Source organism: Bombina bombina, chromosome 1 (assembly GCF_027579735.1).
Source record: "Bombina bombina isolate aBomBom1 chromosome 1, aBomBom1.pri, whole genome shotgun sequence".
Taxonomy (NCBI): Eukaryota; Metazoa; Chordata; class Amphibia; order Anura; family Bombinatoridae; genus Bombina; species Bombina bombina.
Window position 1 is genome coordinate 337,774,772 of NC_069499.1, and position 15,204 is coordinate 337,789,975.

Here is a 15,204-nt window from a genome sequence, read left to right on the forward strand (position 1 = left end):
TTGGGGGCAACTTTCTTTAGGAATTGTTGGAATCAAAGGTTAAAATGATGGGGTTCCATTTTTTGTGTTAGAGGTTAATATGGGGGTGTCTTATGCTGGTAAAGCACTTGATGGCAAATGTAATGTGGTGGTGGTGGAGGGAAAATGCAGTAAGTGACATGAATAAATTCTGAAAACAAAAAAATGCAAGTTGCCACTACAAAAGATATTTTTCTGTGAAATAAGACTGGAAAGTTACATGTTTGTGAGTGAACAGGTAGATTTGGTGCAACCAACCCTCCAATCTGAATAGACTAAAAAGCCCTGATGGTCAAAGGATCACCATGTCACTGAGAAATGTTCAATCCTGTCTCACAAAGCTCTAACCAGGTGAAATATTCTAAAAGTGTGGTCTTACCCTCACTGTACAGAAGACTGGCATTGTGGCTTCCATAGTAAAGTATAGGACTTGCTGCATATCACTAATGAATGATAATCTCCGCAGTGTGGAGGGGGCATATATTTAAAACATGTTTATACAACAGATAATGTGCATTTGAAATCTGAATGGATTGTGTTTTGTAATTGTTCAAATAATCTATATGCAAAATGATTTTCACATTACATGCAGTATATTACTTAAAAATGCTCATCTCACCAATAAAAGAGCGGTGAGCCATAAGTGAAAATGTTCACCTAAGCTAGCGTGTATTGTTTAGCACATTAGAACATACCTGCAACGTTTCCTCACTGCTATTCCAACTACGCCAATGGAGTTAATAATAATGATAAAAACAGTAATAAACCTATTTGAGCTGGGACATAGAGGATATGTTGTGTATATAGTGCATTATATATATATTCATTACTGTAAAATAGTTTATTATGTATTCTAAGTTCCTTATTAAATAAATGTATTTTAATTTTAACGTTTTTATAAACAAGATATCATGTACGGGATACTAATGACGCTCAGAGGAAAGAGAGCCTAACCTTTCCAGTTCTTAATAGTGGGTCTTTTAAAGTTTGCAATATGTAAATTGTGTTTTGAAAAAATAACAAGTTTTCTAACATTGAATATATTGAGCCGCTACAAAAGCTGTAACATACGTTTTCACTGTACAGAATAGGATTGCTTGTAATACAGCTGTCTCACTGAACCAAACATGATATTGCAAGTAAAATAACTTTTCCTCTCCTGACTTGTAGTGATATCAAATGTTACTAGGTGCCAGGTACGTAAAAAATGTTTTACTGATTATGTCTGATTCACGGTCAGATATGAACATATGGTGGGTGCCCCCTGCTTGCTTCAGAGCTATATGTCTGATCTGCAGGAACCTTAGACAAATATTCTATCATAATGAAAGCTAATAGAGTTTGGCGATATAATGAAAAGGTTAATATCATCAACCCAAGACCACCTGAGAAGGAAAACATTGACAAATGAGGAAAATTGGACTACATTTCCCCATTGTCCTTTCTTTTTCTCTCTTCCTCTCTCATAAATAATTCAATGAGCATACAGATGTTATACTGATCCTTTATTTACGTTGGACTAGAATGATAAATATAAGACATGCATGTTGACAATTTGTCCTTTCAACAAGTTTGACACTAAAGAAGCACTATCCTAATATTGGACGACAAATGCTAAAGATTTATAAAATTTCTTTCCTCAACATCCTCCAAATAATTTTTGGCATACTGATCACTATCTAAATTTAAATGTACCAACCAAAGACCACCTGAGAAGGAGAACATTGATAAATGAGAAAAACCAGACTAGAGTTCCTCATCGCCCGCTTTTTTCCACCTCTCTCACAAATAATTCTATTAGCATATAGATGTTACACTGATCCTCTGTTATTGTTGTATCAGAATGATAAATATAAGACATACATGTTGATATTTTGCTCCTTCAACAAGTATGACTTTAAAATTTTTTTTTTTTTAGAAATCTCTATCTTCAAAATAGTTCTAGCATACTGATCACTATCCAAATTCAAATGTACCAATACACTTGCCCTCTGGCCTCTCTCCACATCCTCTTTGTTAAAATCAAGGATGATTTAGAAATAAACCTGAAATATCAGGTCGAGCGTTCACAGTAGGAGTTCAGCCTATTCACTCCTATCTCCCTCAATAAGACATATGATGTCCTAGATATAAGACGGTTGTAAAATATTTGACTAAACCTACATAAAGTAGAGGATTAGTGATAGCCTTTTCTACCCTTATCTCTATCTCTGCATAACAAGAAGCCAAAAGACGTAAATATCTAATATGGTCAATTCATTTTAAGCCATATATATTAATCACGCCAAAGTGAATTTTGACGGATTTTATTTTCCAAGAAACATACGAACATATAGGGATTAATGATAGTTTCAGCTAATAAAGTCATTATGTTAACAGGTTGATTCTAATAGAATCCACTCTAATAAAAATATTAGAACACCATCATGGGTAATACTATTCTAGTTATAAAAATTAGGTATAACTGATCAAATTACACTGAAAACTTGGAGCTACGAAAAAGTGTTTTATCAACTAGCTATGTTATATATCCCCCATTACGGGGACCACCGACAAAATTAGTTATAACCTATAGCATTATATTGTGAATTCACAGCTACGTAAAAGTAATTTTAAACCATATATGTTATATAATGAGTTAATCCATTTGAATATGGGTCCCCTATCCATTTGCTATTTCATTACAGGGATTAGAGTTAGGGTTAATAAGACTAGCCTCACCTATAGAGTCATATGGTTAAAATATTAGCCTCATATAAACATTATCCGTTACACTTATCAGAAAGTTGATTCATTTAAATGTGAATCTCATACATATTCACAACCTCTGGTCTCTTTGTTTTTTATTATGGAATTATTTAAGTTTAGCTATAGCATCATCGATTGACTAAGTATCAGTCATCATCTCACTGTTATGAAACGTACATATATAGTTAATGTTCTACATCTTACTGTTATGTAACGCACATACACAGAGTTAATGTCCCACACGTAAGAAACCCTGGGGCTTTTAGGCGCATATGCCTCTATCTAAGCACGATCAATGTAAGCAAGATCTCTATTTTACAAGGAATAAGGGCAAGATTTATCAAGCTCCGAAAAAATGCGCAAAAAAAGTCGCGGAAATTTTCGTAGCTATTCGCAATTTCCGAAATCCAATTATTCGCCAATATTTATTAATATTGTTGAGACAAATTTCGTGCAAAAGTTTTTTGCGATGACAAGCGAATGACTAGTATAGTTTCTTGGAGAATACGATGATTTTCACTTTATTTATCACTCGGAAGTAATTATCATGACTTTTACTTCCGGGAATAGTTTCATTGTTATTATTGTTATTGTCCTATTAAAATAAAAGAAATTAAACACGTGATTGTTTATTCTTGTTATTTCTTATTTATGATTAAAGTTCTTTTTATTCTGCCCCTTTTTTGGCGCTTCTGCACACTGTAAAGTTGCCCTCATTTGGTCGCTAAAACTATCTTCTTTTCATTGTTCTTTTTCATAATATATATTTTTATTTATTTTTTTGGTGCAATATATTTACAGAGATTTATATATATATATCGTATTTATTAATATATCAATATTTTTCTACTCCAATTTTTTTTTTTATTTGTATATTTATAATTTTTAATCCAAAAAATAATTGATATATTTTTTTATATATTAAATTATTTATTTATTTATTATGTCTGCTGCTGGCCTACAGGAAAACGCATCAACTGCCAGCAAAACAAAAGGTGGTCGAAATATACATTTTAGCCTATCTCAAAACAATGTTCTTGTAGACAAAATTTTAAATCACTATGATGTCCTGCTAGGCTGTAGAAGCAGGCAGACACCTATGGCACGTAAAAGGCAGATATGGCAAGATATAAGCCAGGAGGTATCTGCACAGGGTATAAACCCCAAAAATGTAAATAATTGTAAAAAAACGTTTTTCGGATATAAAAAGAATAATTAAAATGAAATTATGCAAAGAAAAACGTTCAGCAAGAGGTACAGGAGGTGGTCCAGGATATACTGCTGATCTAATGGAGTATGAGAAGAAAGTTCTTAATTTGATGGGGCCTGAGGTTGTGGAGGGAATTGAAGTGCAAGGAGACACAGACGATTATGCAGGTAAACTATTATTATTATTATATTTATATTGCTAATGAAGTATTTAAATCCTAATTGAAATTGATAAATGTTTTCATTCTCCTCACTCATTACTGGTGATTGATTTCAAATACAATTTTTTTCCTTATATTAATATTTAATTTTGTTTTCTTTGAAACTTTTGTTGAAAAGCACATTTGATGTTCAATCTGTTTTTCACTTTTTGTTTGTAATGGAAGTAACTTAAATAATGCAGTAATATATTTCCAATTTTGTGCACCCTTTTTTTTTTTAGGATCCCCACCTACACAATCAGATGCTCATGCATTAACAGAGATTGCCGCTTGCAGCAGCGTCCTGCAAGAAGTTGGTAGGTATTTGTGCCTATATTGTCCCTCAAGAGTGTGCTATATGTATTTTGCCTTTATAATTTTTTTAATTTTTTTTTATTTATTTTTTAAAGAAGAGAATCATAATGAACAGAATATTGAAGGAGAGGAAACTTTGCTCCTTTTTGAAGGTAAAGCAACATTTTTTTTTGTGTGCAAATCATATTAAAACATTATAAGACATTTTTTTTTTGTAGATTCAGATACAGCATGAAATTATAAGCAACTTACAATTTCACTACATTTTTCATATTTTATTAATTATATTGCTATCTATATTTTATAAGATGGAATGTAAATCTTAGCATCCATCCCATTTTAGGATCAGCACCATGGTTAGTGCTTGTTTATTGGAACCACTGACCATGGTGCTGAAACTAAAATATGATGGATGCTTTAAGAATTGCATTCCAGCTTATAACATACAGATAGCAATAGAATTAACAAAAGCTGACAATTGTATTGAAATTGTAATTTGCTTATATCCAGCAATTACAAAATTTGAATGTAATTGTTGTGGAATATTATACTTTAAAGATGCTGATACATGTGTATTCTGCCCTTTTAAAATCTCATCAATATTAAATTTAATTTTCATATTTTCATTTAAAGATGATAGTAATCTATAATAGGTGGCATTGTAAAAATGAAATTATTGTTTATCTTTATTATAGATGATTCAGAAAATGTTGAATACGTTCTGAATTTACAACCAATACAGGAGACATCTCCTGTACATTCCTCAAGTACAAATGTAGAAGTACCAGAAGAAGAAATTGGAGATGTACACGAAGATATCCAACAAGAAGCACAAGCACCAACTGAAGAGGCAATATCAGTAAATTTGGTTAACATTCTGCAATTAGCCACAAATTTTCAGAATGAACAAAGGGCTTTTTTTCAACAGATGAGTGACCTGCAAAGTGAACGCTTGGAAATTGACAGGCAGAGTTTACTTGCACGTCAAGAGACAAATAGGTTGCTTGCATTACTAGTGAATATTTTACAAACAAGAATTGAGAATCATTGATTTTTTTTTGGGTGGGTTTTCTTAAAATGTTTTTTTTGTTTTTTAAACAGTTAATGTATAAATTTTGGTTATGATTTATAACATATCATATGTTAAATTAAAAACTATTAATGCCGTTTGAATGTATTTCTCTATTATTAATCTTTACCTTTTTTAAAAAATAACAGACACATATATTATAATATATTAATTTTTAATAGAAACTAAACCAAAAATGCAAATATAATTGAAACATAGAAAGTTAAATTTTCAGGGTTTTTTTTTTTTCTTTTTTTTTTTAATACATTTGATCCGTTATGGCTCTTCTAAAATTTTGGATGCTTCTTGTTATGCTATGCATCATTACTTCTAACCGATCAAATTCGGCGATTATGGTCTCTCTTGAGATGAGTCCAAGTTCTTCTTCCACAACCTCTTTTAAAGATAAAAAAATTTATTAAAAAAATTGTTAGTAAGATTTAACATTCATTTTGTCCAATTTTTATAAACTGAAGTTTATAATATATATTAATGTGACAATCAACATTACATGCTTCATATAGAACTGAGAATTGGAATACACTTTATAATTTACTCCAATTATCTAAGTTTGTATATTGACAATATCAGTAAATTAGAAAGATGTTTCAAATTTTAGGCTGTATCCAAATGCGTTTTGTATAAAGAACATTTCCACGAACATCCTACAATGTATAAATATTTGTTAATAAATATATATATATATATATGTATGTATAAATTTTTTAATATATATATATATATTTATAAAAACAAAATAATAATTATGGCTAAAAACAAATGTAAATAATTTGTACTTACGTGTACCAATGTTTCTTGTGGAAGTAGAATCTTCGGCTTCAACATCATCTAGGAATAAAACAAATTAATGAAACGGATTACCATATTCAAATAAAGATGCTTATAGAAAAGCAAAATCATTATATTACAAATACCAAAACCAACCTTCAAAACACACAGAATCGGAGTCCGAAGAATGTTCTACTGTTATTTTTGGTCTTTGGATAGGTAGAACAAAATCTGGCTCTTCCGTTCTAATTTCTACTGCTGCTTCTATAACTAAAAAAAAATATATCTATATAATATAGGCATTTTCTGTTTTTCAAAAGCTGTTATGCGCAGTAGAGACCTGTAATCGTTGCTAGTGCTGATCGGGTGTGAGGGTGGTGTGAGGTTGGCGTTTCCGGGTGTGAGAGAGCTGAAAATACATAGCGAGTAGAGATAGGGAGAGAGACAGCAAAAGAGAGAGGGGAGAAAGGGGAGAGAGAAATCAAGAGAGAGGGGGGAGAGAGACAGCAAAAGAGAGGGGGGAGAAAGGGGAGAGAGAAATCAAGAGAGAGGGGGGATAGAGACAGCAAAAGAGAGGGGGGAGAAAGGGGAGAGAGAAATCAAGAGAGAGGGGGGAGAGAGACAGCAAAAGAGAGGGGGGAGAAAGGGGAGAGAGAAATCAAGAGAGAGGGGGGAGAGAGACAGCAAAAGAGAGGGGGGAGAAAGGGGAGAGAGAAATCAAGAGAGAGGGGGGATAGAGACAGCAAAAGAGAGGGGGGAGAAAGGGGAGAGAGAAATCAAGAGAGAGGGGGGAGAGAGACAGCAAAAGAGAGGGGGGAGAAAGGGGAGAGAGAAATCAAGAGAGAGGGGGGAGAGAGACAGCAAAAGAGAGGGGGGAGAAAGGGGAGAGAGAAATCAAGAGAGAGGGGGGATAGAGACAGCAAAAGAGAGGGGGGGAGAAAGGGGAGAGAGAAATCAAGAGAGAGGGGGGAGAGAGACAGCAAAAGAGAGAGGGGAGAAAGGGGAGAGAGAAATCAAGAGAGAGGGGGGAGAGAGACAGCAAAAGAGAGGGGGGAGAAAGGGGAGAGAGAAATCAAGAGAGAGGGGGGATAGAGACAGCAAAAGAGAGGGGGGAGAAAGGGGAGAGAGAAATCAAGAGAGAGGGGGGAGAGAGACAGCAAAAGAGAGGGGGGAGAAAGGGGAGAGAGAAATCAAGAGAGAGGGGGGAGAGAGACAGCAAAAGAGAGGGGGGAGAAAGGCGAGAGAGAAATCAAGAGAGAGGGGGGATAGAGACAGAAAAAGAGAGGGGGGAGAAAGGCGAGAGAGAAATCAAGAGAGAGGGGGGATAGAGACAGCAAAAGAGAGGGGGGAGAAAGGGGAGAGAGAGAGCAGAAGAACGGGAGAGAGAGACATCAAAAGAGAGGGAGATAGAGAGAGAGCATTGTACATTAACTTTATTACCTATTTATCTTTGTTGTAATTTTAATAAATCTGTGGACATTATTTCACGGGTATTATACAAATAAAATGTAAGTGAAACACTTTTGGTTATATATGAGTAATCAATTACTGAGTGTCTAAAAAAGTGTAACAAAATTTACCATACCTTCTGTATTTTCTTCGAAAGGTTTTTCAATTACAGTAATCTGTCTATTTTCAAGTGTGACTGTGGGCATCGGTGGTGATCCGGAAGTTTCATCACTAACAACCTCCATAGTCCTCAGATATTTAGGGCATCTTTTGTTTGTTTTTTCTCTCCTGTCTGATCCAATAAACAAAAATATATATATATAAAATTAAGATTTCCTTTTGTTAAAAACAATTATATAGTGCACAATAGCGTTATTGCTAGATGACATTCTTTTTACTTGTGCCCCAAGAATGTATCCAGGCGCATAATAACAGGCATTCCACGATACCTTTTTGGGGCGCAAGCAAAAAAGAAAAAGTCATGTGCCAATCATTGCGCACTGTATAATTTTCTTTCATTTTCGAGAACACAAATTAGCAATATTTGATGAAAGTGCATTGTTTTTGGACCCTTTCTTGGGGCATAGTAACAGTATACGATACCTTTGTTGGGGCACAAGAAAAAAATGAAAAGTCATGTGGCAATCGTTATTGCGCACTATATAATTATAACTTTCAGTAGCAAGAACCATAATGTTTATAAATTTTCTTTTAAAGTTGCAACAGTTTTTTTGGAAACTTTCAAGGGGCATAATAACAGGCGTTCCACGATACCTTTTTGGGGCGCAAGCAAAAAAGAAAAAGTCATGTGCCAATCATTGCGCACTGTATAATTTTCTTTCATTTTCGAGAACACAAATTAGCAATATTTGATGAAAGTGCATTGTTTTTGGACCCTTTATTGGGGCATAGTAACAGTATACGATACCTTTGTTGGGGCACAAGAAAAAAATGAAAAGTCATGTGGCAATCGTTATTGCGCACTATATAATTATAACTTTCAGTAGCAAGAACCATAATGTTTATAAATTTTCTTTTAAAGTTGCAACAGTTTTTTTGGAAACTTTCAAGGGGCATAATAACAGGCGTTCCACGATACCTTTTTGGGGCGCAAGCAAAAAGATAAAGTCATGTGGCACAAACGCTATTGCGTTATTGCGCACTCTATAAGTATAACTCATTTTCATTTTTTAATAATGTATATAAATATTTTTTACAAAGTTGAAACATTTTTTTTGGGATCCTTTCTTGGGGCATAATAAAAACATTTCTTGATAGTGTAAACTAAAATAACAAATTTAATCAAATATAATAGAATTTAACATATACCTTGATTCAAATATATATTTAATTCTTAGTGGACGGAAAATAATTTATCCTTATATTATACTTACATTCTCTAAGAAATCTTATAATCGATCGTTTTAATTCTTTGTCCCTTCGGCTTAGGTCCGAAAAGCGCTTAAGACAGTCGCGCTGGGTCCGTCTAAACCCAGCGACTCTGCGGACTCTACGGGTCATTTCGGACAAAATTATATTTCGCTGGTCTTGAATGACCCCATATACGCCCCCAATTCTTTTTGGGAAATATTTCCTCATGAAAGCAGTAATAATAATCAGCTCTCCAAGAGTGAATTTGGGCTTCCTGGCAAAAGGCATTTTACACTCTGATCCAAAAATAGGAAAACATGCGCTTTTATTGGCTCATGTTTTTTTTGGTTGTTTTTATAGTCTATAATTTAGACATTTAATGTACTTTTGAAAAATTATGGATACTTAAATAAATATTTTTGCATCATTGTTATTAGTATTAATGCTGCTTATGGCTTTTAATAATAATGTTTAACTGAGGGATTTTTTTTTTCAATTATTATGTTTATTTTATAAATATGTTTATGTAAGACAAAGCACTAAAGAGACAAGAATGCTCTTTTCCTCCATCATAAAAGGATGCTCTTCTCCTGCACTGTCTATGAATTTTTTTTTTGCCATAAATTATTAGACATATTATTGTTGATTTTAAAGGGACAGACAAAACATGAATGTTTGTTGTTTAACAATGGTAGCTAATCCATATATAACACATTCAACAATTTTAAAGTTTTTGTGTTTGTACATTTGTATATAATGGACCTTTAATATAACAGTATTGGTTACACCATTATTTTAAAGGGACATCATATAAAAAAATGTTTAAACAATTGAATATGATGCAGCATAACTTTAAGATATTTGATGTTAAGATGTACTTAAAGGGACAATGTACCCAAAAAATTTCTTTTGTGATTAACATTGAGCATGAACTTTAAATCAACTTTATAATTTACTCACATTATCAAATTTTATTCTTTCTCTTGGTATCTTTATTTGAAATGCAAGAATGTAAGTTTAAATGCCGGCCCATTTTTGGGCAACAAACTGGGTTGTCCTCGCTGATTGGTGGATAAATTCATCCACCAATAAAAAAGTGCTGTCATGACTACTGAAAACAAAAAAAAGCTTGGCTGACTTCTTTTTCAAATAAAGATAGCAAGAGAACAAAGAAAAAATGATAATAGGAGTAAAATAGAAAGTTGGTCATTTAGTTCAAGAAACAACACGTGCAACGTCTTTTTATATTTTCAATTTTTGAGTCACCAGCTCCGAATGAGCATGTGCAATAGTTCACAGCATATATGTAGATGCATTTGTGATTGGCTGATGGCTGTCACATGATACCTAAAAGAATTGTTTTTAATATTTTTTTTGGTTTATGAAAAGCACTATCTGAATCTTGAAAGTTTATTGCTTTTATGACTGTCCCTTTAATGGGTAATGATTTCCAGGCAACAATATACTGCCTTAAATAGTATATAAAGCGAACGTTAAAAATTGGATAGTAATAGCACATTCACTTAATATAGTATTTGAAACAGTATATTGTTGTCTGCAAAACATTAACCCATTAAAGGGACAGTCATAAAAGAAATAAACCTTCAAGATTCAGATAGGGGTTTTCGTTAAAAAAAAAAAAAAAACAAAAAAAAAAATTATCAACAATTCAGGTTTGTTCTTTTGGTATTCTTTTCAAATTTTATTTTCTTCAAAAACTGATGATTGATAAAATGAAGGGTTAAAGGGACATTATTGTGAAAATTCAACTTTTAAGATCCATATAGGCAATCAAATATTATTCTAATTATTTGAAGATTGTAGCGGAAAACCAATTAATTTAACCATGATGCTTTTGTCCAAAAAATAACAAGATGACCAAAAAAAATATGTATTTAACGATTTTTTTTTAATGAACGATTAACAAAAAAATTAAATCGATAGGGCTTGAACTGGATTCATTCTTCTCTATTTTCTTTAAACCGCATTTGATTCCTTTAAAAAGAAAAAAAATATATATAAATTTTAAAAGGGGAAAAGCACAGACTAATTAAAAAAGGTATTGGTTAAAACTAGAATAAAATATACTAACATGAGAAATATCTAGCAACAAGGCTATTCCGAACTTCGACTCCACCAGCGGTGGAATCTCTTGAAGCATCAAGATCTTCATTGTTTTCATTATTACTGAGGACAGTGACATCCACATCTCCATCTTGCAGCGCTATGTTGTGCAAAATGCAGCACACCAAAATGATATCTGATACCTTGCACGGGTCATATTGCAGCACTCCACCGGATCTATCTAGACACCTAAATCTAGTTTTTAATAAACCATAGGTGCGCTCAATGGCTGACCGAGTGCTCCGATGAGCATCATTATATTTTTTCTGAGCGTCGGTTCTTGGATTTGTGAATGGCGTCATGAGCCAGTGCCGACAAGGATATCCACTGTCTCCTAACAAAGAAAAAGATTGTAAATAAATTAGAAAACATTTACAATAAAATAAGAAAAAGTCAAAAATAAAATGTGAAATAGACTATCAAATAAAGGAATAATATACATACTGACCTAATAGCCATCCATCAGGCATCTCTGCCGACTCAAACATCCGATAAAGTGCCGACTGTTGAAGAATATAAAAGTCATGACATGACCCAGGAAAATTTGAGCGGACACTCATTATTTTGAGCTTTGCATCACAAACCATTTGTACATTTAAGGAATGGTTATGTTTCCGATTTCTAAACTGCTCCTCTTTGTGTTGCGGAGGTCTCAATTGGATGTGTGTACAATCAATAGCGCCTAAGACATTGGGCATACCGGAAACTTTAAAAAAATTAGTCTTCAAACTTTGCCAACCTTCAGCATTAGTAGGGAAATGAATAAATAATTTTAAATGCTTCAAAATAGCTTTGAGCACATGTGTCAGATGCCTTGAAAAAGAAGGTTGACTGAGGCCCACAACTATACTACTGACAGATTGGAAAGACCCAGTAGCCAAAAAATGGATAACTGCCAATAATTTTATCATTCCTGGAAGAGCATGTGTCCTTCCTGTCTTTGGGTCGATATCAGCCTCAATTAGATGATACAAATTAATTAGGGACTGTCTATTCAGTCGGAATCTTCTTTTTATTTCGTGGTCAGAAAGGGCTTCCAAACCAATTCTTAAACGAAAAATTCTTGGAACCCTTCTTCTTGTTTCTGGATCCGCATCTTGCTCTGCGACCTGTTGTGGGCGACTTCTGTTTCGAGAAACAGCAATAACCGCAAGAAAAAGGAAATTTTCCATTGCAAACAAGAACCAAAAACAACTACTTGCGCTTTTCCACTATCTCGCAACCTCAAAATTGGTGAATATAGAAAAAGTGAATATGACATGCGACAATTTTGATAAATACAAGATAATTGCGAATAAAAAAGGGCGTGTATGAAAAGGGTATACATGTAATAGAAGTATTAGGCATTTCCAGACAATTGATTCTCAAAATTCGAAACTTGCGAGTGAACATAAGTCACTTTATTCGCATATCAGAGAAATAGAGACTTTTCTGGCGCATCAACTTTAATAAATATGTCGATATAATGTTAACTTTCATTTTATGAGAATAATATGAGAATTTTCATATTCGGTGCTTGATAAATCTTGCCCTAAGTATAACTACTCCTCACACATCCCGAACATCAACTAACAGCAGTTATTAAGCAATTTCTCAAAGGAGATAAATCCGTTTCCTATACCCCACCGAAATTAGCGATATAGAGAAAAATACTAATACATCTAAAAAACTAACCAGCTTTCACACACCCCTGATATCAACCTGATATCAACCAATAGAAGCTTCAAGGAGTGCATTGCACTTTTCACACACCTCTGGAATTAACCAATGGCAGCGTTACATCACACGCTGAAAGCACCAATAGGAAGAAATTGTAACACATGTAAATAAATACAAAAGAAACGATCCTATGATCGTATTGTTTAAAAAAGTATGATCGTATTGTTTTAAAAAAGAATGAAACCTCTTTTAACACATCAGAATACCCCTAATATAAACACAAACCCCACAAGAGGAATGCCAGGTCTGAATGAACCACCAACACAACTAATAAGATATATACAAATACAACTAATGACATATGTTTTAAAATAACTCCTAGAATATAAGAAATCCTGTAAGGACTTTTAACTGAAGTTATATTTAGAGAATGTTTAATGGAAAACCGGAAGTAATGTAATTAAACATGTCCGGTTCACTAAAGAAACCGGTTAAAGCTACGGTATAAAAGACCAGATTATACATCACATACCAGTCTTGATAAAGGTCTTAGGTAAGACCGAAACGCGTCGGCTGGTGAGTACTACTCCTATTATAATAAGGGAACAAAAACACTCTGCACTATTGTGTATTTCTTCTCTCCATTTTAGGGATATCTTGGGGACGGTCATCTAGAAAAGTTTATACACTATTGGTATCTAAGAAGAGGGACCCAGATTATCTGGATTGCTTAAAATTCCATGATCGCAGGCTTTAAAAAGTTTTAAGGATATTACACATAAGACTTGTGGAACTTATATTTTTTATATCACATCTCTCACGATTTGAATATATTTTTTACTTGATTTTAAATTTTTTCATTTTTTGGTTGATCACCGCATATTTTTATACACCCAAGGACACGGACATATTTTTTCTTTTTTCCTTTTTTGTTTCATTTTGTGTATTTGGATGAAAACGAACACTTTTCAACTTTAGGATCTTTTATGAACTCTACGCACTATTGAGATTATTTATGTGTCACATTGTAATTTTTTTGCTGCACATAACACAAATTTTCTTTGTAACCGTTGTTGCACAGCACACGTTTTTCAACATTGTAGTGACATCGGCACTTGATTCCCCACTTTGACAATCACCCATTATATATATCACGAGTTTACGATCTATGTTAAATACATAGTTAGTGCATACACATCCATTTCTACCATCGCAATTTATTGCCACTTAGCAGGTTATGCATATTATTACATATTAGCTAGACCTAGCACACAGCTAATGCACACAGTGCGGTCCACCTAAAATCTTATTGAATGACATAATAGGAAACTGTTTAAAACCCGCTACAGAGAGACAATATCCATATTTAAGACTTTATACATATCACCATTATACTTATCACAAGTTTACGATCTATGTTAAATACATAGTTAGTGCATAAACACCCATTTCTACCATCGCAATTTATTGCCACCTAGCAGGTCACGCATATTATCAGACATTAGCCAGACCTAGCACACAGCTAATGCATACAGTGCGGTCCACATAAAATCTTATTGAATGACATAATAGACAATTGTCTAACACTCGCTACAGAGAGCTAATATCCGTATTTAAGACTCATCGAGACACAAGGTTCAAATTGCTTTTATTCATCAAAAAAGTCATAAATATAGAAATGTTAAGGTTTTATGTACAGAATCTGTATTGTTTCTAGAAGGAATACTATATAAGAATCTGCCGGTCTCTACACAATTTACTGTATTCATTGTATTTTAAATTAGTTTTTTGTGTTTTTAATTATTTCACAAGGATCCATGTTGTCTGTTTTTTATATATGCCAGTAAATAAATGTTACATATTCCATTTTTATAATTCTGAGTAAGATTATAACTTATTGCAAGATCATTCAGACCTGGCCTTTATTAGTGGCGCTTTGGTTTTTTACACATCTCACATTCATTTCTCAATAGACACTAGGAGTCTATTTACCAGAGCAAAGGTCCCTCCCAGCAGGCGCTAAGTGTATTCACTACAAACTATCCAAATACTGTAAGACTGTAGTAAACAAAGGATACAATCTTTGAAATTTGAATTAAAAAATGTCACTATTTTGTAGAACTCATACTTTAAGAATTTATAGGACACCTCTGAATACATGGAAAGGGGGTCACTGGAAATAGAGTTAAGGTGTTTTGCAATATCTGGTGAAAAATATAACAAGTGCAATCATGTACTAACTCTTTGTTAATT

At 33.3% G+C, this 15,204-nt stretch overlaps 1 protein-coding gene across 1 annotated transcript; it reads left to right on the plus strand.

Moving 5' to 3' along the window:
* Positions 1 to 3,986: 3,986 nt before the first annotated feature.
* Positions 3,987 to 5,541, plus strand: LOC128657929 (uncharacterized). The gene is made up of 4 exons (XM_053712356.1): positions 3,987 to 4,143; positions 4,418 to 4,492; positions 4,586 to 4,642; positions 5,186 to 5,541. The coding sequence occupies exons 1-4, from the start codon at positions 3,987 to 3,989 to the stop codon at positions 5,539 to 5,541; spliced, it is 645 nt and encodes a 214-aa protein (XP_053568331.1).
* Positions 5,542 to 15,204: the final 9,663 nt, after the last annotated feature.

Coding starts and splice junctions, on each gene's coding strand:
- LOC128657929 (XM_053712356.1), top strand. CDS start 3,987: ATGAAATTATGCAAAGAAAAACGTTCAGCAAGAGGTACAGGAGGTGGT. Junction 4,144..4,417: donor AGACACAGACGATTATGCAG/GTAAACTATTAT, acceptor TTTTTTTTTTAG/GATCCCCACCTACACAATCA. Junction 4,493..4,585: donor CAGCGTCCTGCAAGAAGTTG/GTAGGTATTTGT, acceptor TATTTTTTAAAG/AAGAGAATCATAATGAACAG.